This window comes from Lepidothrix coronata, unplaced genomic scaffold (genome assembly GCF_001604755.1).
Source record: "Lepidothrix coronata isolate B3197 unplaced genomic scaffold, Lepidothrix_coronata-1.0 Scaffold17, whole genome shotgun sequence".
NCBI classification, from domain to species: domain Eukaryota; kingdom Metazoa; phylum Chordata; class Aves; order Passeriformes; family Pipridae; genus Lepidothrix; species Lepidothrix coronata.
The window spans coordinates 1,498,258-1,521,776 of NW_016690197.1; the positions used below are offsets into that span (position 1 = coordinate 1,498,258).

The following is a 23,519-nucleotide window of genomic DNA, read 5'->3' on the forward strand; positions in this document are numbered from 1 at the left end:
GTTTTTGACCCATAAACAGTTCCTTCCACCCTTCCTAATCAAAAGAGGTTTTAAATATAATGCTGCTATTTTGAATAAACTTATTAGTTTTGAATAAATTTATTAGTTGGGTTTGTCAGTTTTGGCATCTTACTGGGCTCCCACCCTTTTTGGTGAAGCCACTCTGCCTGTGTTGATGCAATGCATGGGCAGTTAGGCCTGGTGTCATCACTGAAAATTTTTAGGTCATTTTGGATTCTATCCACATGATAGGTGATCATTTGTGCACAGAACTCATGACCAAGAACTGGAATTTACTAATCAAAATAACTAATACTGGGAGATCATGTTTGGCTTTGTGTTTTGTTTACTCTGCTGTGTGTTATATAAAGTGAACATACATTTTGAAAAGGGGAGAGTTCCAGCCTACCAGGGACCAAATCTTTTATTTTTGTTTGGTTAAGGAAATAATTCAATTCTTTTATTATTGTCTACTTAGAATACAAAATCTTAGCAAATATTTTTGTACCCTTTAGATAAGAAAGATAGTAAGAGCTTTTCCAATTTAAGGTTGGTTTTTTTTATCAGTACTGCCTACATGCTGTGGCAGAGAGCATGCCATCGCTTAACCAGCTCCTTGGGCTTGCTGATCATTTCATTCCAGTGTTCAAGTTCTTTGCCACGTGTGTACATGAAAGGCCCAACTACTACTCGTCCTAGCAGAAGTGTTTCTAGGAAAAAAAATAAGCAGTTAGTAATGAAATCCTTGCCTAAATTTGCATATTAACTTATATTTCTCTGGGTTATGCATATTCTGAAAGTTACTAAACCAAAATATTCGTCAAGGAATTCATGCTGGATTTCAGGTTCTGTAGTTTCTACCTGCTGAGACTCAGGTACTGCAGTAAGTGTGTACTTAGTCAATGCAGGCCTGCACTTAAACTAGACTGTGTTCAAGGCACAAAGATCTCTATCTGCCCAGCTCCTCTACCTGAAGTTTACTGTGGAAGTTTGCCCTAGTTTTGGGCATCAGCAACCTCAGTAGGATTCATATGGTGCTCTGGCTTAGGAATGAATAAATGTAGTTATTGAGACAGCTTGGAGGCACAGTATGTGGACTGCCACTGACCACCCTCTGCCAAGGAGCAAATTGTTTCTTCACGCCTGGACTTTTCAGCTGTGAATGGGGAAAATGATTCGAACTGGTCTGGCATGAACTTCAGAATAGTTTGTAAAGCATTTACTGTCTGCGAGTGAAAACGATGAAAGACTCAAGTGCTGATTCTAGTTCTCATCAATCCTCAAAGCCAAAGTACCTCCCCAAAATCTCACCTAAAGGAATTTTCTTTAGGAGTGTGTGAATCTAAATGAGGGTATTAATGCTACATTATCAAGATCATATTTGCACTGCAGGGAAGATGTCCTTGTGAGCAGTGGAAATATTGAATTTTGATTTACTTCTCCAAGTGGAGCTCCTTAGAGAATCCTTAATGGATTCTTGTAACAATTAGTAAGAGGTGGCCTCACGTATCAGGTTTTCTGCCAGGGAACGGGGATGTTGCTAATCTCTTTCTTCTTTCTCGCTGCATGAACTGCTGGGATAATTAAAATTCCTATTCCACTTTCAAATTTGGTTAGCAAGAGTGAATGGCCTCAAAATTTTGGAGGTTGAGGATTACCCACAAATGTTCACAGAATAATTGCGTAAGCTTGTTTTAATAGGATACTGAAATAATACAGAAAAAAGTTCAGCACCTTTTACTGACAATGACTAGTCTGTGGTTATTTTATTCACCCTCTGTTAAATTTATCTTTAGCCTCTGAAGGAGACATATGCTTAACTGCAAATAAGTTGTTCTGCTTTTTGAAGAAACAGCCTGTGAAATACCCCAAAAATCTTATATGTTTTATGATTATTGCTGAAAAGGAATTAGTTCCTCCCGGGTTTAAACATGTCTCCAATTAGTAAGAGATTTATGACAACTTGACTGTAATAATTTACGTAGCTTACTTTCTCCCTTGATACTCTGGAGCACAGATAGACTCAGGCTTGCTGTATCCAGCTCTGTCTGATCTGCCTTGAAACTGAAGGTTTCATTATACACTGGATTGGGAGTTCCCAGAACAGCTGCTGTCTTTTTACTTTTGATGAATTTATTATGGTTCATCAGTGAGACTTTGACATACACACCTTGGAGAAAAAGAAATTCAAGAAGAAAAATACGTGAGAAGCAGGTGGGAGATGGCCTAAGGAATTTCTTCCCTTCAGGATTCAATATCAGGTATCAAATCATGAGGGATTCGTGGAATACACATGACAGCATGACAATGCATAACATTTGAGCAGGGAGTACACAAAGCACTGAGGGTGCAGTTCCGCAGTGCACTTTCCAATTCAAGAGCTGTTAAAATGAGCAGTCACATCCTTACCCTGCGTCCTTGTTCTTATATTTCTATGCCTTCCCTTCATCTGGTGGAGACTTTTTTGCAGGCTTAGTTTGTTCAGTCAGCAGTTATTTTCGGGTGTGTGATCTTGTGGCTGTTTGAGCCAACACAAGGGAGGCCGTGAGGGAGGAGCCACATCACAGAGATGCAGCCTGTGCTCGCACTGGGTGTGTTGCAGGTGAACAGATTCTCACAGTCACCCAGACCTGTGGTGAGGGATTCTGTAGAAAATCTGAGGAAGAGATCAATGATCTCTCCTCTTGCTTTTAAAGAATATTACAAAAATTGTGGGGGACACATGCCAAGAACAACAGAATTTTGCCTTGCTTCCTGAGGGGGACTGGTATTGCATTATGGTCTTATTCAGCAGATCTTTGACAATGAGATCCAAAGCAACCTGAAATTTTCTGCTGCCTGTTTTTGTTTGGAGTGTTTAGATTTTAAAGAGCATTTTGAGGTAATCTCAGAGACCAAGGACATGAGTATGACATATCAGAAAAACCCCCACTGCAGAAAGGGAGGAAAATGTGACTCGGTGCCATGGTCCTTTGAACAGCCAGGCTGTCCTAAAATGGGAATTTTTTTCTCAATTCAGTTCTTCCCAGGGCAGATGTTTAGCATCAGGAGTTGTCCTGCAGCTGTTACCTCTGGGAATTTGACCTGAGGCAAATCTTTTCATGTCAGTATCCCCTGCAATACTGCTTTCTCTATGTTGGAGTGCAGCAAAGGGATGTTGCTCTCTGTACTAAAACAGGAGAAAAAAATTGCCACTAATGACATGAGACAAACCATTTATTATGAAACAAATCCCAAACATAGCAGAACTAAGCTATCAAAATCCAATTACCCCAGTAGCAAAATATGGCTTGTTTCCACTCATATTAAATCACTGAGATGTTTATTTGTTCTTTCCAGAGTCACTCAGCACAAGCCTGGGTGGACAGATGAGGAAGGAGCAAATTAAAACAGGAATTCTGGAGCTGATAGCAGAGGGGAAATCACACTTACCAACAGCATGGCTCTCCTCCTGGAGTTTTAATCCCCTTGCCCTCAGAACCACTACAGTGAGACGGCCCAGGTAGTCATTGTAGCTCAGGGAGAACTGGATATCACCATACTCTGAAGGAGGCTTGGGAAGCAGAACACCCCTTGTCAGATATATCTGAAAAACTGTGGTCGCATGGAAAATGGGGAGAAAAAGCCTTTTTCATAGTAATGGTTTCTGTCACATTAAGGGATGTGAGGAAATTGTAATGGCTTTATTTATGCCATTGTGGCATTTGATGGAATCAATTAATCAGCCTTCCTAAACCTTTGAAGTACGCTCTCTACTGGGTTCTGCCTATTTCCTTGCCTCTCCTGCTTTTTTTTTTTTTTTCTGCTCTTAGTAATTCAAACCAGAAGCAAATAGGAAAAGGTGCTTTCCTATGTAACTACCTCCTAACTCATGTGACTGTTTCTGAGAAATTGGGTAATCCCTTTATAGCAGTTGTGGATCTGCAGGTTGGTAAGATGGGGATTCTGATTCCAAATGTTTATCAAATACTTTTTCATTTGATGTCCTTGATAGAACATGCTTCTACTTCAGCTGTATCCCTCCAACACTTGCAAGATGACAGAAGTTCCACAATGCCAAGCAGCGTGGTACCACATACCTCCAAGTTTTCTTTCTCCAGATCTCTCCATATGACTAGTTTGTTGTCATCAGTTAATACTTCATTTTTTAGTGGGAAGATAACTTGTCCTAGGAGATGATGCTTCTTGTGTTTATCAACATGATAAACCAAAAATTTCAGAGTCCTTTGGAGCAACATTTTACTGGAAACCTGTACAGGAAAAGGAAGAATTTATTAATAATTATAAAATATCTGGCACTTTTCTATTCTAGCATGACTTCAAAGGAAGAATTTTTCAAAGTATGTTGAAGGTAGGTGGAGATTTCCTTTAATTATTTGAAGTTCACTTTCTTAATTTGCCTGAAGTTTTAGCTATGCAGAAGTCAAGATGCAAGCTAAAATAGAATGAGTTTATTTGAAAAATATGATGTTAGTTGGTGGTTTTTCAGCTCATACAGATCTAGTGTTATATGATGCATTCACTTTCAGACACAAATGTCTACAAATCTGTAAACATTTATTTTTTCAGTTGTCTGAAACACAAACTTTTTCTGGTTTTAAAGCTTTTGTCTTGTGACATCTGCTGAAAGCCTCTTAGCATGGGGGGAGCCACTCTTTACAACACTGTACAAACAGCATACCAGATAAGTTCTAGTGTCTCCCCCACTTCCACAGCAAAGAAACTAAAAGCTATGAAAGCATTAGATCAGTATTGGCTGCTTCTATTACTGATCTGGCAATTAGATCAGTATTGGACTTCCAGAGCTGCTGGGCTGAACTGCTTAGCCATTCAAACTGGAATTTTCATCATTCCCAGGGCAAGTCCTGGAATCCTTAACTTTGGTGCAGAGCACAAGTAAGATCAGTTCTGGAGCCACACACTTCTGTAGCTCAGGATCTCCAAAAGCCCCAGTAAAATATCCCATCTCTGGTGGAAGCAACTTCTATCTTGTCAGAAGTGTTGTGAACGTTAATTTTCCACAAACTACTGTAGTTTGACAGGTTAATATTTGCTAACAAAAATCTGCTTCATTAAAAAGTACCTGAAAAACAAAGTTTTCATCAAACTGCGGGTTAAGTGTTTTACGTTTTGTTTTGGACTGCAAGTAGCTTCTTTCATCAGGCAGCAAGTAGATTTTCACAAATGGACTGCAGGAATCAGCAGGAGGCTGCAGCTTTCTGACTTTGATCAAGGAGACCAGGAGCCTCTCTGACTCTTGCTCGTATTCTATGGAGAACCAGAGGCGGCCGATGTTGCCATCAGGAAAATCCGTCTCACTTTTGTCTTCAGGAAACTTGTACAGCTCTGGGTTAATGGTCCCTACAACGTAAGCTCCAGCTTCATGAAATAAAAAACAAGCACCTTGTAAAGAACGAGATTAGTCTCAAGACCATAGCAGGCATTTTTATAATCAATGTTGTATTAGGGGAAATCACATTAGTCTCTTAATTAACAATAATTTTTGGTGTAATTTCATATTTTATTTCTCTTTTCCTCAAATTTGGAGGAGTAGTTATAAGGCTGCACCACTTTTCTTTCTTTTATTCCTGTGACTGTATGTAGATAGTTTTAGGTATTTGTTGTTTCAGTCTGCAACTGGTCACTGCTCTTTCTGGGAACAACAATAAGACACTTGCTGAGCTACACTTGTGTTGGGCCTTTACAAAACATGGGAGGAGAGACTGCTTTGTCTGCCATATGTGCAAGGTACCACAGCACTGGGACCAGAATGGCTCTGTTCTTGCTCAATTCCTATATATATATACACACACATATAGTGTTTAGGGCTTGTACTGTGTAACACTATGTCTAATGTGCCCCCAATAAATGAGACTCATAATAATCAAGTTTACCCATTAAAGGAATACCCTTAAGGAGAGTCCCATTTTTTCAGTGCCATACCCAAAGAATGAAATGATGACCGTGGCCCAGACTGAGGGATCATGTAGGGGTCACTGTCTTCCTGAACTTGTTCTTCATTTGTCAGGTTAATCCAGTCTCTCCCATGCAGTGTTGGTGGAATGATAAATGGAACACTCCTGGATCTGCTCAAGACAACAGCAGCTATTGACTCTTCTGGTTTAAATATGGAAACCAAACTTGGTAATAGTAATAACTTTACTGTTCTTTTCACACAATTTTGTAAAAATTCCACAGAGATGCATAGGTAAAAATTATAAATATCCATTGTTTTGCAATTGATTTTATTGATTTAATGCATAAATATCCAGTGAGGCACATTAGGTCTCAGTTCTTCAGACAGATTCCTCTCTATCCCTCTTCCTTTAGAATTTATCTTTCAAAGAAAAATAAGAATTAACTGCAGCTTCTTGTTTTAGAGCCCAAAAGCCCTGGTAACTAACTTTCTAAGGGAGTCTCCCTCCCTCCTGAAGTCCTGTTGTTCGGTTCTTGGATGCTTCATTATGAGACCACCAGGAATGACTCTGGAAGATAGGTGAATTTGTCTAGGTAACAAAAGAACCTAGCCATGCACCAATTACATTTGAATGTAGTATTTCTTTTACATAAATCAGAAATAATCCTTGCTTTCATAGTAAAATTATTCATTTTCTAAAGAAACAAAACAGAACATGACTGATGTTTTCACATAGTGTGGGAGTCTTATTTATTTCTGTACATACACATATTAGGTCACCCCCTCGTTTGAGATTTGACAAGTTGAAATAAAGTACCACTAGTGTATGCTTTAAAAACAAAATTAAAATAGGTACCTTGTGCTTTTCAGTTGCATTTCAGGATTTGTCTGATCTTGAAAAAAGGCATTTGCATTTGTTGTTTTGACAGAACTGGTGAGCTTTTCATAAGAAAGGAGGCAGCAAAATTTTTTCCAGAGCAGGTATGCAGTCATTCCAATGAGAACAAATAGAAGGATGCCTCCTATTACAGCTCCAGCCACAGCAACTGCTTGCTCTATACAAACACAGAACCACAGAAAGCATCATAGGAAGATCAAAGTTATGGATGTTTTGGGGATAGGCAGGAATAATAAAGCTAACAAATTTATCTGATTTACATTCCAGAATGATTTTTAAATGAAGCCTTCAGCTCATGTGCACATTTTTGTCTTTGGAAGATGTATGACATCAGCAGTGACAGATTAGAAAGTGTTCAGATATGCTGGCAGTGACTGCAAGGTAAGAGACTACAGACAGGGGAAAAAAAAACCAAACAGACCTCAAAGGATTGTTTGGGCTTTCATTTTACCTTAGCATAAGCATTTTACCTCAGCATGTCAGAAGTGCTAGAGCTTGTGTAACAAAAGAAGAAGAAAAGCCAGGAGCACCTAATACAAAAGGTACCATTATTTTTGTTTGGTTTGTTCTTCCATTATTTTGGTTTGGTTTGTTCTTCTAACTATTCATCTATGTTCTGTTGAGACTAGACCCTGGAACAAGGAACAAAGCAAAGCTATGGGTTGTTTTCCTTCTAAGGATGCATGTGTTTCCTGATCTGTGAAGTCAGAGTTAAGTATCCATTAAACACAGTTTCCTGAATTGTGATTACTTCACATAAAACAAAATCTTGTATAATTTGGGTTTTGGGCTGTTCACACTAAAAAAACTTAATAAATGTATTTAATATGAATATGAGGAATTCTGTTGTGAGAATTTCTCATCAGACTAAGGGTAGATAACTGATAATGGGCTCAGTTCGTTGCTTTTACATGTTTGCTGAGTATGCTGCACTGAAAGGCTGCAAAGACCACTTATGTTCAGTCCCCACTAGACTAGTACTGATGCATCGAGATGTGACTAGATCTCAGCTGAGAACTGATCCTACCAGAATATCCTCTGTCTGAAAAAGAGCCCAGACTGCAGAATTATCTTCCACTGTGCAGCCGTGGGAGGCAGCTCAGGATCAGCTGAGTACTGGGTGCTGACTATTCTCAGGGTCTCCTCTGAAACTGAAGCAGCCAAGTGACCTGGTGTTTTCTCACAACTAGTATTGACCTTTTTCCCCTTCTCTGCGCTTAGGGAGATATAACTCTGATTATGCTTTATTTCTTTTTCCTTTTTATCTGTCTGTGCTTGGTAGATACCTTGCAGTTAGTCATCTCTCTACGATGGTACAAGTAAATAAAAACAATACAAGCACAAAATAATCAGTCAACACCAGTAATAGCTTTGAATAAGAATTCGAAACTAATTTTGTGGAGCTTATTGATTAGAGCTATAAAGAGTATGGCAAGTCAGTTGCAAATACATGTATTACTGATCTTTTTCAGTGTTGCCCTGTTGCAATAAGTGATATGAAATGTCCTTCAGCTACAGAACACTTAAGTAATTACCTTGTGCTGTAAAATTAACCTGGCCACAGTGCCTTAAAGACCTCTAGATATCCTAACTCATTTTCCTGCAGTTGGTAGCGTCATTGGAGCCAACTCAGTTTTGCAGCTCCCCTCCAGGTGTGTTGCCTTAACTGTCTGCAGGAATTGGCTGCTGCTTCCCTGTGAGTGACATAATCACTCGTGTCTCCCAGCACCACCACGGAGCAGCCACTCTGCTCATGGCTGTGCCACAGCAACGGGCACTTTGCTGTCCCTGCAGCTGGCAGGTGACCTGAACAGGTTTCAGCATTCAGCCAGACTATTACTGCAATACTTATTCTGAGGAACAGGAAACAAGTACCCATTTGGTATGGGTTAATATTAATACAGACACAAGTCTGATTGTGCTATGTGGGTGAATTAGTTTCCTTTGATAAGAATGCACAGTATGAGGAAATGCATATAACCATGGGAATTTTGTGTGTTTATTCCTATTAGTTTTGTAGGGTATGCTCAAATATGTCTTCAGTCAGATTGCCATTTCATTGCAGCTTAGATAGCCAGATGCAGAAAAAAATGCACCAGTTTAATGCCTTTGAACATAACAGAAATTAATGTTTTATTTCATACAGGTGCACTATCAACAATACAAATGTCTATATGGCTGGTACTTTTACTGCCTGACAGAGGTGTCTAAAAGGTTAACATTTCAAGCAAGCTCAACAGAACTTAGTTTAACTTGTCCTCTTCATTCACAAGTCTTTGATGCTCTCAGCAGCAGTTCTGTGTCCCCCCATAACCAGTTTGTCACCATTTACTATTAAGTACAGTAAACTTCAGTGTGTTGTAATCCAACATATAGTACAGCACCTGTGCATTGATTTTTGGTGTAAGAGAATGAGTTTCCAATCTCTTTGTTAATGAGTTTTTATGTACTGAGTTTGTTCAGTGCAGAATGATGTGAGTTTATGACACAGCCACAGCCACGGGCTCAAATTCCTTCTTTAACTTTACACAGTGGTAGATATAAGGTAAAGTTTTACTCATTTCAGTAAAGCTACCTGTGATTTAATAAGAGTAAGGAGAATTTGGCTCACTTTTTGTCCATCTTATCTGATTAGATCAGCAAGAGATCCAGTTGTGTAGGGTACAATGTAGCACTAGCCACAAAATCGACCATTGAAATAAGTTGAGTCCATTGTGTGCAGGGAGAAAATATGTATCTTTTTAAATAACTACCTGTCATCGTGAGAAATTATGTATTGTATTCTGCAGTGGTACTGGATCATGGCAGCAGGAGATGGAAGAGACCTGTTGGACCATTTCATCTCCGCATGGCCTGAGCTGGGGGACTGGCTACTGTTAATAGGTACCAGGTTTATCCCAGCACAGAGGAGATGTTGATGGTCATCCTCTGTCTCCTTTGGGGATTGCATCCCTTTTCGCTTACTGTCTGATGATGTGCTTTTAATAAGCTTTCCTTAAAGTTTGCAGTAAGCCTTTTGGAGTTGTGACCAGCCAGTTCTCCGTGAAAATTTTAATCCCCATATAAGGCACTTAGAGTATAAGCATATGTACAGTATAAACCAAATAACAGGGGTGAGGGCTGGACCCTGTGCATTGGCCGTGCCTGTCTCTGAGCCAAGCTCTCCCCTGGCCGGTGCTCCGGGCGGTGCCTCCCGGACCCGCAGGTTACGGGCTCCGCTCCCTGAGCCGGCTCCGGAGGCGGCCGGGCAGGTGAACAGCGCTTGGCGTTCAGAGACAGGTTAGAGCCGATGTCGGGCTTTCCCTCAGCGCTGGCGGGCGGGGGCCGGGGCTGGTGCCCGGCCCGGGGCTGCGGCAGGAACCGGGCACCCCCTCCCTCCTTCCCTCGGTCCCCCCGCGCCCGCAGGCACTCACCGGGCATGGGTGCGGTGCTCCGGGTCACGGCCCCGGTGCCATCCCCGCCGGGCCCGGGCGATGTGCGGCTGCCCCAGGGCCGGCAGCCCCTCCCCGGACCGCCCCCGCGGGGCGCACACGGGAGAGGCTGGGAACGGGAGCTAAAACGGAGACACTTCTGGTCCCGGTCAGAAGAAAAGCAAGGACACCTGTTCGGGAAAGGTTCCGTGCTGTCCCAGGCTCTCCGTGCCCGGCCAGCCCCGCAGCGCGGGAGGCGAGGGACGGACAGCACCGATCCTGGTGGGGAGGGAGGGCTGGAACCGGGCAGGGAAGTGACCGCTGTGCTGCGTAAATCTTATGTCAGCCCTAAAAAACGTACCTGTGCGGCCCTGGCTGTGCGAGAGGACTTCAAAAGCTACAATTATGCTCAGAAAAAAGAGTTTGATATTAGTATCTTGATTCTGAATATTCGGGTGGGCAAGAAAGTAGTATTAACTTCTTTCACGCTTTTAACAAAATACATACGCACAAAGGAACACAAGAAATCCCCTCAGACAATTGCAATTTCTATATTCTCTTCCTATTTGTATTTATAAACGTAATGATCTTTAATCGCTCATGTGTGTAATAAACACAACCAAACAGATCTTTACCAACAAAATTACTCATGCATGGTTCAGAAACAAACTATTCACTGTCACTGCTTCTTGTCTGCTAATGCTTATTTCACAGTATGACAAGAATCTGTACCTTAAATTTAACAACTGTTTGTATTACATATACTTGTTCTCCTCACAGCTGTTGCATACATTTGCATAGTTCTGTTTAATCTAAAAGCCAGGGAAATGCACAGGAATTAAACCAGCAGGATTCTGGTGAAATATCTTCTGTGTATGTGGAATCTTAGAATACTTCTTATTGCGTTTAAAATGTCCTGTTATAGATGTAGTGTGGTAAGCTTTTTTATTAATTTTTGAGTCTTCCAGAAGTAAGAAAGTATTTAGATAATTTTTACTCTAAGAAGAAAAAGCTTCATATATTTCGAGTTTACACTTGTAAGAAAGTTAACCATTAAATAAATGTTGGATAGTCGTTGCTTTTACTATTCTTATTTCTACATTGAATTAGTATTAACACCGAAGTAGAGATTTATTGCTGAGCAGTTTTACTCTTGTCAGGATAATGTCTATAAGCAAGTCTGAGACAACCAAAAGTTGTGAGTTGTGTGGCAAGACAACAACTGTCTGCTTTCTGTTACAGTGTTCTCACTTGAGCTGCTTCTGTGGCCATGTGAGGAGTGATAAAGTTGCTTTAAACATCTGATTGCTTTACAGAACGCTACTGAGGGGTTAAAATGATCTGTGCCAGACGCACTGTCTCCCATACCGGTTGTGGTGCTTGTGAGAAGGTGTGTGAAGCTGTAAGTCTGGGAAACAATAACCAGTAACCACCTGTGAGTTGAGCTCTTGTTTCAGTGAGATGGGACAGCATCAGCTGGGAGGAGCAGATCTCACCCTCTCCAAGTCCCTGTGGAAGGAGTTAATGGCAAAGTTGTTAAGCAGGGAGCTTTAATTTTGATTCTCTGCTGCATCACAAAGTTCCTGTTCTCTAGTCTTTCTGTGCTGAGTTCTTGCACCAGTTGGAAATCAGAATAAATGCAGGATGTGAAACAATTATACTCTCCTTTATCTCTGATTACTTGCCTCCTTCCTAGCCTAAATCTCTGGAACAGCTGAGAGCAAGCTTAGAGTTTAATATTTTGTGGACCTAGATTTTGTACTATAAATATTCTAAGTTTCTGGTGCGTATTTCATAACACATACTTTTTTTCAGTCTGCATATCCAGGTCTTGCATCTTACAGTAAAACCTTGAGCTTTAGAAGACCACTTAAAAATTCCAAATGCAAATACAAAATCATATTTTACTATACTTCAGAATAATCACTGGCAAGACATCCTAGGTTTTTTTGTTTTTTTTTTTTTTTTAGTATTAGCAACAAAAGTAAGGAGTCAGGCCCCGGATAGTAATACATATTTATGAAGTATGTCTTTCTTCATGTTCTATTTTTTGGTTTTTTTCAGGTGAGCCTGAAAATCTTCTCTGATGTTGTTCTTAAACCTTCTGAAGAATAGAAAGACAAGTTGGAAATAGATTATGGTTTCTAAAGGAATTGATTTAAACAGTCAGAGCACTGAAGCTAAAGAATATTCTGCCACAAAATAGTTTTCTAAGGAGTGTTAATTTAAAAACAGTGATGTTGCATTGCTCACGAGACACTTAAGTATCAAGTTTGCATCATTTATCATATGATATTCTTGTAATTCCCACTAGACTTGGTGAAATTCAACGTATGTATATTTAAAATTGGATATTTTTGAAAAAACTGAAGTATTTCCTTAGCACCTTTTATACCATTCTGGTTACAATCAAGTTGACTGCATGAAATTACTTAAAACTGTTTGTTAGAAAGATCCCGTGATAGAAGATAGAGAGGTATTTAAAGAAGATAAAGCTGTAGAATCACAAGTATCAGTAGATCCTTCTAATGGTAAGTAATTATAGCACAGTTTAGCTGACAGTTTTACTCTAAAGTCCAACCCCTACTGTAATTTTTATTAATAATCTTAAAGTTTCAGCGGATAGAAGGATTTTTTTAATTTTTCTTTTTTTAAATCCCATTTTGCAGCTCTAGAATGATCTTTAAATCCAGCCATTTCAAGTGAAATGTGTTCAAGTTGTTCTGCCTTCGCACCCACTTCCTTGTATTTGTGAATTTTGACTTTCACATCGGTGGTGCCTTCAGCTACAATGGCATCTGGAAAGAGGTAAACTTTTTTTTCCAGTTAAAATGTGAAACTGGTGAATCACTCAGGGACTTAATAGATTAGATCTACAGGGAGCACTGATGGGCACTCTGACTACAACAAACAGATTACATCGAGAAGTGTAATTTTAAATGGCAGAAATAATGAGCACTTAGAATTTCTATAGTGCCTTTCATTTCCAGCATCCTGATCTCTCCACCAGCATTAATTACTGGTAGTTAACCATCACAAAACCTTTTTGAAATAATAGTTATTGTTATCCTTATTTTATAGATTGTTTAATAACTGGAGTTCCTCCAGATCCACACTTGTGTAACTGAGATAAGAAGTTCTCCCACAGTCTACTGTTGGCCTTGGACTAACACCTAGTTCTTAGCTTTAGCAAGCTACGGATAATTGACTGTTTCAGAAAAGAATATGTGGAAAAAAAGACTTACTCTGTCACAAAATACCCTTTGGATTCTTTCTGGGAGCCATTTGCTAGTGTCCTTTCTAAAGAAAAGATGACAATGAGAGTGAGTGCATCCAGAAGGGAACGAATCTCCCAGAATTGTTTTCTCTGAGCTTTGCTGTTGATGGTAGTTGCCTTTAAGCAGGCTACAGTCCAGAACAGCTCTCCCAGTAAAATTACAGGTATGAAATGGGGATAAAGACAGGGCAACGTGGGCAACAGGAAAAAATCTTCAAATGCTGCCGTGTTTGGTGCTTCTAGAAGGGCCTGAGGAGAAAGGCAGCAAAAGAATAAAAGAGAGGAAAGCAAGCATTAACCCAGTTGAGGGGGTTTGATTCCTACTTTGGTGTTTCATCTTATCCCAGTAAAACTCCAGGCACTGCAGCTAACCTTGACATTGTTCAGGGAGAGGGAGGCAGAATACTCTCTGGACCTGCAAAAATTTTCCACCTGGGTGTATTTATCCCATCAGTTTCCTCATGGCACAGAACTGGTCAACAGAACCTTGGCCACATGAAAAATTGTTACAGCTGGCACAGAACGTGCTGTGCAATACAGGGGTTTTTCCCATGCTTTGATATTCATCTTTTGTCAGGTATTTGAAACCCCTGACAGACATGAATACTTTAGGGCCTTACACAACTTTTCAGCCCTGTTATAATACACCTACTGCTATGAAAGCATATGTAGGTAAGGTCTGCATACCAGCACTTCTACAGGATTCCGAATGTTTCTCTTTTTTTTACCTTTTCCTTTTTCTTCTAGTAAGCTTTAACTGTTTGCAAGCTATAGCACCACCTCCTGGCTTTGGTGTGAATGATGGAGCAAACCAAAAAGTTCCCTTAAGGGTGGCTTCTTAATGTATGAAACAAAATGGAGAAAATGTGAACTTTCATTCCTTTCAAATGACTTTTTCTTCCCGTGTTTTGCAGTAGGAATTTCAGAAATACCAAGTCTTCTTGGCTGCAGGGTTTTTTTTTTGCTAATATAATTTGCATAAGAAAGTTAGCAGCTGTTGCTGTTTTAAGAAAAAAAAAACTAAACCAGTACAAAATGTTCCTTTTAAAATTTTTTTATTCATAAACTCCAAGTTCACAGATTATAGGCACAAGTCCTGTAGAGACTTTTGCAGTGAAAACTACTTGTGAATCTCTGGCTTGTGTGGGTTTAAAGCTTTTTGGGGGTAAGATCTGGCTTTTTGTTCTGGTTTTGTACGCCACATAGCCTTGGTAATAGTAATCTAAACTTTGTAACTCTGGCAAGGCCTTGCAAGATTACCTATGTACACATGAAAAACGAGCTATTCACACAGCTGTAGTGATGAACAAAAGATGTTGCTCTAAGGCAAGACTAGTTTTTATTTTAGGCAGTATTTCCTAGGTCTCACTCAGTCTGAGTGAGGGATAATGAATTTAAACTAGACATAATGTAAATAAGGTATGTACTCTAATACAAAGGGGAAGGGATTGCTGAGCAGGTAGATGAATCCATAGGCAGTAATCCATCTTAAGATTTGCAGGAAAGTACAAAATTATATATATGGCATAGAAATTACACCACAGGTAATGGTGTAATTGGTACAGCTTCATGGGGTGCAAACTTTTAACTGAGAGAAAAATGTGATGTTTGTTTTTGGAATCAGATAGGGAAAACTGATGATTTGTTTGGTGTAACTTACAGGTGTGTTTCTGTAGGCACATGCACCTAAAACTGCCCAACGTAGAGCCACAACAGATTTATGGATGCCATCCCAAACATATATGTGTTAAAAAAAAAAAAAAGGTTGCTGAAAAACCCAGGCAAGACCATAGTGAGTCTCGAGGGTCAAAAAAAAAAAAAATTCAAAATCCTGAATGTAGGTAAAAAGAATAAACTTTTCCTGTAATTAAGTCCCTATTTCACGTGGGCAAGTGATGCCTTTCTCTTTGCTCAGTGCTGGGAGGCGGTGGGCAGGCCTCATCCCGGGGCTGTCTCTGCCGGCTTTCCTTGGAAAACCACTGCACAGGGCAGTGCTGAAACCTGACCCATCCCTCTCAGAGACAGCTTCTGGCTCTGCAGAATAGACAGTTCAGTGTGATCAAGAATCCACTAGGACACCATCCAATATATAAAGGAACTTAATAGAAAAAGGCACTCTGCCTGTTCTTATACTGCTTGTGCTACAAATAATAAGGAATGACTGATCCATTTACAGAATATTTATCTAGTAATGATAGTGTCTGGTATGCATCAAAAATACGTAATGACCTCTCCTAAATACACCAAATACAATGGGATTTGGCTTCAAATACTTTTTAATTACAACTGATATCAATCAGCTTTGGCCAGTGTATGAATCCTCAATACAAAGGGTTAGAAATTAAATCAGGTATAGTGCAGTTACGTGGGCAGCACTGCAGTAGCTCTGTGAACTATTGCAGTGGCAGCAAAAAAAAAACCAAAACAAACAAGCAAACAAACAAACCAAACCAAAACAAACCACACAACCCCACCCCAACCAAACACAAAAACACACCAAAAAAAATATGAAAACCACCACCCCAAGAATTCAAAAAAGGGTTCATTCTAACTCAAATCCTTTCATAAGGATTTGTCACAGGAAGGGACAAAATAAGCTGATGTGGGCATGTTTTGTGTGGTAATCCCTAGAGTTTTGACTGCTGCAGCAAGAATTCTTCACTCTGTTCCTGTTGTCAGCTCCTCACTCAAAATATATGTGAAAATGTTCTAGGAAATGCAAGCAATATAGGAAGGATGAAAGTACATCTTTCAAGCTAGGAAACATCAGTGTCATTCCCACAGATATGGTTGCCATGCTTTATTTAGAATTAAAAAAGTCAATGCTAGAAAGCAGTATTTTTTCTCCCTATGAGCTAAGTCAACAATCTCTGTGCCTTCCCCAGCCTGGGGTTCAAATGGTACATTCTGTGGTTGGAAATGCTAACCTGAAGGACACCTGCCTGCCACTGGCCAGCTTATTATATAACTTGGGTTGTATGGAATAGTACACTGGTTCTGAGAACTTTAGTTATGCCTTTTTTCCTGTTAGCAACATAATTCTTCCTCAAAGAGAATGAGCAAGATCTCTGACAATCCACTTGTTTATGGGGCAACTGGGGGTTGGAGGATGGGAGAGAGTTAAAGGAGATTTTCTTTAGATTCCTGAGACCTATGAGTCAGTATATCCATGAGCAAAGGTTACATAAACTAATAGATTAGAACAAGATTTAGTTGCATAAACACTGTTACTGCATTTCAATCTGTCACAGAGTCAGCCCTGCAGATTATTGCAGGCAGAGCTGGCCTGGCTTACAGTCCATCTCTCTGGACTGCCTCTGGCACTGGATGCATTTGAAATAGCATTGTTCTCTTGCTGTGGGGCTGCTCTGAAATCTGTGTGCACTACTTCATAGTTATATGTACTTATAGGTTTTAATTCTGCAAGCATTATTCAATGTACAGTGCATTGCTCACCAGGGATCATGCCTCTTATGAGACTGGTCTAATGTAGGCAGCCACAGGGACCAGATCCAAATTCCCTTAAAGTTCCCCCAGCTTTCCTGAAGCCTCTGTCCTCTGTCTCTCTTGCTCCCAACACACTCTCCCCAGCATGTCCTGGATGAAGTCAGGGAGACCAGTATAGGTGAGCTCCTGCTGCATTGGGCAGAAATGGGGATGGGTTTGCTGCCCAGGCCTATTGTCCAGGGAAAGGGAGGCTGGATTAGGAGTGTTGAGTGGACTTGAGTTGATGCACAGGCCATGAGGCCAACAGCTACATTATGATGACTGATGTGGTCTAAATTGTTTGGGAATGTTGCAGGTCATATGGGAAAACAAAGCCTTTCTTGGGGCTGCATCAGGGTCAGAAATGGTGCTCCCAGGCTGCAGTACTTTTCTCTTGTGCAGTGTTTTCCTTTGTGCTTTCCCCAGCTTCTCAGTGATACCATCTCCTCATTTTACATCAGAGAATTGAGGCATCAAAGTTCAAATCTTTATTTAGATACTTAGCTCCCATCAAGTAGAGCAAGCTGTTTCTACAGAGGCTTTGTTCATAGCCCTAAGCCCTGGGCACCAGTAAATTTATCAAACAGACTTCGATACTTTGTTGTCCAAAAACCAAGTAATTTTTCTGAATGACATCACTGGCAAAACTAAAGAGGTTTACATGAATGTAATTTTGAAAAGAGGTCAGATCCAAATTTTCAAGAGCGACTTGGTGGAGAAGTCATGTAGGACAGGATTATTGGTGACTTCTGGAAGTGTGGGTTTTGTAGTGGGGGTTTTTTTCTGGGAGCAGGCCCTGGGAGTCCTCCCTGTTTGTGTGATCCTGGCTTGCCTCCTTTCCAGTTGAGAGTACCAGAACAGATGGAAGACTAGCAATCAAATTCAGGACGAAGCTAAACGTGATTAATTTCTCAAAAAGGCCAAAGCCCTTATTGCATGAAAGGCAGCTTAAAGCTCCCCCAAAACTGGCTTGAAAGGTTGGGGGGGTTTGTGCAATTATTTATTGCTTTTTGCTGATGGATATAATCAATTGTAGAGATCAGAGGAGTCATTCTGGTGGTTGTGCATGGGAGGAAGTGACATCAGGGAAAAGAGAAATGAGAGCAGTGTGTCCATGGATAGTCCCTTGATTTAAGATGAGATGTAAGGTTTCATCTAATGACATCTTTGGCTTATAGCAAAGCATGCTTAAAAAAGGCACCTTGTTTGTATTCTCCATAATCAGCTTTTGTACTATTTGTTTGATAACAAAAAAAAAAAAAAAAGTGCTGTAAAGAGATCTGCAAAGTCTTTGAAATATATGAGATTCTTTATATCACTGGGCTGCCTTGCTAAGTGCCAAGGCAAAATAAAGGCAAAAGAGCTGGTCTGCTTTGTTGAGAAAGCTGCTCATAAATCCAAGATGAAAAAGAAAGGAGATGACAGAGCTCAAAGGACCAGTTTTCACAGGTCTAAAAATTCTGACAGCTTTCAAAAAGATTAATTCTGCAAAGAAGAGTACTACATCTATGTTGCTCCTTGAAAAAAGTCTTGTCAGTAGTATTCCAACATTATTCCCAATGAAGATGAATGCAGATGACCCAGCAAATTTCATGGTGACTTTATGAGATAAAAACATAAAAATCATCTTCCTTTTCACAGGAAAGCAGAATTGCAGAATAGAGGCTTATTCATAGACCTCACCTGCTATAATTGGGCTGTCTAACCAGAATGTCTTTTCTCACAGGCACAACAAGCAGAACTTGTCATGCTGCTGGTTGGATATAAACACTCCACATAGTGTTTATGTAGATCTATATAGAGAGAGAGTGTTCATAGACAAATTAAGTCAATAGACAATTTAGAGTGATAGCCCATAGCCTGAGGGAATGATATTTGTGTATATATCAAAATACAGAAAAGGTGGTGGTGATTAATTGGGATGTGTTTGAAAGTGTGAGTCCTGGGCTTGATGTAGATGGTATGGGATAAAGGGTGGCTATTTTCCTGGTTTCAACTCCTGACTATGGACAGGTAGGAGCAGCCTCATATTCACAACCTCTGCTCCTTATGGGCACTTAAACACCCCAATATCTGTTGAAGGCAGACCACAGCAGGGCATAAACAATCCACGAGGTTCTTGGTTTATGTGTTGATGATAACTTTAGTCTCCAAGTGATAGAGGAGCCAATGAGAAGAGGTGCTATGCTGGACCTTGTTCTCACCTACAAGGAGGAGCTGTTGACGAACATGTAGCTCCAGGGCAGCCTTGGCTGCAGTGACCATGAAAGGGTGGGGTTCAAGATCCTTAGGGCAGTGAAAAGGGTGCACAGCGAACTCACTACCCCGGACTTCAGGAGAGCAGACTTTGGCCTCGTCAGGGATCTGCTTGGTAGAGTGCCATGGGATAAAGCCCTGGAGGGAAGAGAGTCCCAAGAAAGCTGGTTAATATTCAAGGATCACCTCCTCCAAGCACAGAAGTGATGCATCCCAACAAAGAGGAAGTTGGGCAATAATGCCAGGAGGCCTGCATGTATGAACAAAGAGATCCTGGACAAACTCAAACACAGAAAGGAAGCCTAGAGTTATCCTGAGAGGAAATTATCCAACCATCCAGGGATCACGTTAGGAAAGCTAAAGCCCTGATAGAATTTAACCTGGCCAGGGATGTCAAATGCAACAAGGAAAGCTTATAAAGGTACATGAGAGATAAAAGAAAGATTAGGAAAAATATGGACCGTCTTCAGGAGGAAATGGGAGACCTGGTTACCCAGGATATAGATATTTAGGATGTTACAGATATACGGGATATTATCTAGGATATGGGGTAGGCTGAGGCACCTTTTTGCCTCAGTCTCCACTGGAAAGTACTGCCTAAGTCACTGAGGGCAACACACACACACACAACCTCTCACATATTCACACTCTGCCTTGGCACTAGTGCTCATCTAACCCTGCAGTGTAAGGTTTTCACTCTGGGAAGTGTACTGGGAAGTCTGAGAATTTGAGAAGAGCTCATTTACTGAAATAACTCCTGTACAGGGGAAGATAACCTAGAGTTGCAGATATTTTTAAGAAGTTAAGCATTTATATATGTGGCATTGCTTTCTTAAGTAGAACGTTAACATGTGATGAAGTGGATTCTATCTGTAAATTATCTTTGAATTACATGCTCTTGTATGTTTATCTAAAATTTTAATGTGAAGTGATTTTGATATTGCTTATCTGACAATCGCTTTCTTTATAAAATTCTATGTTAGAAATAATTGTGTTTTTTATGTCAAATGGAAGGTGATGGTCAATTTTATGTTTCTAAACAATCTCAGATGCATTTCACTTGCCTCAAGTGGTATGTGAAAACACTTGCTATGCCAGCTCCTGTACTGGACTGATATTTTAGGTATCTGAGCATGAGCAAAACCTGAAAAGCTGGCACTGCAAACAGAATGCCAATTTCAATAGGGGGCAAGCAGTATCTAGAGTGGAGAGCTTCTGAGTGGTTACAGGCATAGTAAAAGTTAAATTTGCCTATGGTGCATTAGTTATTATCTTGAAGGCTCTCTCAGATTGTGCTAAAGGGCTGTTATTCTTCAGAAACACTCAAAAATACTTTACAATGGAGATATCCAAGACCTGATCCAAATTGGCTGTGGCAGATGACATTCAGGCAAATGAGCAATGTTACCCACAAGACAGCATATTGGTCCTGGAGGGCTGTGCTGTTGTTGTAGACTAGAGCATATTCCAGAAGTGCATTAAGCTAAAATCTGCCGGGTTACAGGTGCAGTTTCACTGGTTTAAGTGGCTTAAAATCAACAAGCAGCAAATATCAGCCTTCAGGGATTGCTTGCAGAGCCCCCAGACAGAGATACAAACAAATTGCAAGCAGTGTTTGTGTGAGCTGCAGCGCAGAAGGGCACTTCCAGCAGGACACTCTGCCACCCCAGGCACTTGAACTGCCTCCCCAAAGAAAGTTCTGCCAGGAGCAGAGCTCAGGAGGTTCAAGGCTGATGCAGGAATTCAGCAAGCACGGTCTGGGCAGGTCCCAATCACCCACCTGGCATGGAAAAGTTGCTACAAATGACAGCAGATCAGACAGTGTAAGAAAAGACTGTGGGGTTATAGATGGGAAGGGGTGAGAGAAGGGTTTCGGTACAAGCTTTTAGGTCTCATGGAGGAACCAAGCAATGAGGATGGTTTTCCTGCCCCATATCCTGTTCTGAAGTGGGGTATCTGGCCAAAGTGTGGTTAGTGAATTTTAGGTTAGACGAAGGGCTTCTGGATTAGGACTGGGCTTCTCCTCTCTTGAATGTGGAAGCCCTGGCTGCCTGGGTGGAGACTGGGGTGAAAAAAGCTGGCCTGCAGGTCCAACAGCTCTGCCCAGCGGTGTCCTCCTTTGGCAGGCAAGCAGACCTGACTGCCATTCCTCACATGAGGTAACTCAAAGTCATGGGGCTGGTACCTTTCAGTAAGCACATTTTGATGCTTTTAATGAAAATAGTCAACCTTGCTGGACATACCAAACCTGGGGCAAGAGAGCTGTGCAAATTCCTCCCGTAGAGAGTTTAGAGGAAAACCTAAGTGCAATATTATCCTCACATTGTACCTTTTATATGTGCTTGGGACATCATTTGGGCAACTTCAGACAAGTCTGGGAGATGAATTTGAGTGGAAGCGTCACACTGAGTTGTTCTGCATCTGGCCACTGGCACCCATGGAACAATGTTGGAGTAGCTACGAGTGCCAGGGGCGTCTCATCATGTCAGCCAAAGGTCTTTTGCTGGAATAAGAAAGGAAGCAAATGCTGTAGAGTTATGCTCTCCCTGCAGCACCACTGCAGTCCTAGGCCAGGGGGTGGGGAGAGTCACCTTGGCGTGATCCTGGGCCACCAGGAATGCTGATAAGAGTGTGCTGGAAGGGACAGGTTCAAGGAACTTCTGTTTCCAGCCTGGCAGGAAGGATGTCAAGGTCAGCACAAACAGCTGACTTGTAGTGCCTACTGTGCTTCGTTGCTGTAGTAAACATGGCAGGCAGAGAGCTGCTGCTGACCCGTGCATGGCTCTTAACCCCTGGAATGTTTCCTGACCTGTAGCCCGAGGGAGTAATTGCTCAGTGAGGCTGTGGGGATGTGCATCTTAGGAACAAAGCCTGGAAGCACATAGGAAATTACTGTTTTTGCAGCCCATTCTGAAGACTCAGGGAGCAATATTACATTCCTAGAAGCAGAGAGGGGGTCTTGATCCCCCTCTTTCAGCTGAGGTAGGCCTGATAGAGGGGTACTGGGTGAAGGCTTAGGAACAGAGTGGGAACTGCTGTAAGTGGTTTACAAGAAAGGTATTAACTCCTTCCTGAACAGAAAGAAAGAGGACTTGAAATGGTTATTTTCTGATATTTTGGAATCCTTCTCCTTAACCCATTAAAGATCCAACCAGCTTGCCTTGTGTGAAGCTTTAAATGGAGGGGAATAGGCCAGAAAGAAATTAAAACAGCTCGCAATGCAGAGACAAGGAGTGGTGCTTGGGAAAGGACTGAGTGTAGCATTTCATAAAGGTGGGGGAAAGAGGAGATTCTCTACAAAAACAGGCCACCATGGCTGGGGACAAGGCTCCTCTGTTCATATCTGCCCTTGAAGTTCCCTGATGTACCACAGGCCACACCTGTCAACTGTGTCCTAGAGGCAGGATATTCCTGCTGGAGTAGGATATTCCTGCTGGGGCAGGATAGGCCAGGGAATGCTTCATAGCAGCACCCTGGGGACCCTGCTTGTGCCCTGGAATGAGCCCCTCTGTCAGGCCAAGTGTGAGGACAAGGTGCTGCCTTCATGTGTGTGTGCAGGGAGGGCCAGACTGACCACAGCCTCCTGCAGGCTGGGGATCCCCCTGGGCTGCACTAGCACGGTGGTGCAGGTGGCCATAGGTAGGTAAGTGGGCAGCTGTGAGCCCAGAAATTCCTGCACCAGGCAGGGAAGGAGGGAGGGCACGACTGGGAGCGCAGCTGCCAAAGCAGGAGACTTGAGGGAGGGCAGCTGAGGGCACAGCTGCAAACACCCTGGTGTGTGTGCTGACATACACTTTTTTAAAAAGTCACTTTGGTTCAACTAAGATTTGTTTTAGTAAGTGGAAACAGGTTCTGGAAAATGACTTGCAATAGAAGATGTGTTCTAAGTTGTGTCCCGTGCATGACAAACTAGATAACTATCTGTAGCATACTGGTTTTTTCCATTTCCCCCTGCTCAGCACAAGCAATCTCACTCTTTTCAATCCATTGGTACATCCTTGTTCCCAGTCCACGCCTACACAACTGATGCATTCTGGGCTTAGGGTTTGATTTAGTTTTTTTTCCAATTGCCCCATATTACCAGAAGCAGTGGGTGTTTCCTACTGGTGATTTCACCTTTACTTGAAGGTAGAAATTGTAGGCATACAGCATGCCTTGGCCCTGGAGCCAGTTCCTTTGTATATCTTTTATAATTTTCCTTTACCCTTCTAATTTTATTCCTCCCCCACTGCTCCTCCTCTTCCTGCCCCTTTTTGCCTCCCCTCCCTGTGCTTC

General features: G+C 41.4%; 3 protein-coding genes across 4 annotated transcripts in view; 2 read left to right on the forward strand and 1 right to left on the reverse strand.

Moving 5' to 3' along the window:
* Positions 1 to 9,638, forward strand: part of FAM35A (family with sequence similarity 35 member A) — a 46,191-nt gene extending 36,553 nt beyond the window's left edge. The window contains exon 10 of the transcript XR_001873520.1: positions 9,627 to 9,638. The gene's annotated coding sequence lies outside the window, so the exon portion shown is untranslated. The remainder of the gene's footprint in view (positions 1 to 9,626) is intronic.
* Positions 410 to 10,335, reverse strand: SYT15 (synaptotagmin 15). Of its 2 annotated transcripts, none has more exons than XM_017807156.1 (8): positions 10,229 to 10,335; positions 6,774 to 6,972; positions 5,944 to 6,086; positions 5,084 to 5,379; positions 4,080 to 4,250; positions 3,433 to 3,553; positions 1,991 to 2,170; positions 410 to 710 (listed from the first exon to the last, which is right to left on the reverse strand). In XM_017807156.1, the coding sequence occupies exons 1-8, from the start codon at positions 10,233 to 10,235 to the stop codon at positions 574 to 576; spliced, it is 1,254 nt and encodes a 417-aa protein (XP_017662645.1). In that variant the 5' UTR covers positions 10,236 to 10,335; the 3' UTR covers positions 410 to 573. The 2 variants fall into 2 exon arrangements, with proteins under 2 accessions (XP_017662645.1, XP_017662644.1); XM_017807155.1 differs by having other exon boundaries at positions 5,084 to 5,403.
* Positions 10,336 to 12,584: 2,249 nt separating this feature from the next.
* Positions 12,585 to 23,519, forward strand: part of GPRIN2 (G protein regulated inducer of neurite outgrowth 2) — a 31,162-nt gene continuing 20,227 nt past the window's right edge. Inside the window, exons 1-2 of the mRNA XM_017806854.1 lie at positions 12,585 to 12,756; positions 12,895 to 13,033. Coding sequence (XP_017662343.1) covers positions 13,017 to 13,033 — 17 coding nt within the window. The 5' untranslated portion in view covers positions 12,585 to 12,756; positions 12,895 to 13,016. The remainder of the gene's footprint in view (positions 12,757 to 12,894; positions 13,034 to 23,519) is intronic.

Coding starts and splice junctions, on each gene's coding strand:
- SYT15 (XM_017807155.1), bottom strand. Junction 3,554..4,079: donor TGGAGAAAGAAAACTTGGAG/GTATGTGGTACC, acceptor CTGCTTCCCAAG/CCTCCTTCAGAGTATGGTGA. Junction 711..1,990: donor CCAGAGTATCAAGGGAGAAA/GTAAGCTACGTA, acceptor TTTTTTTCCTAG/AAACACTTCTGCTAGGACGA.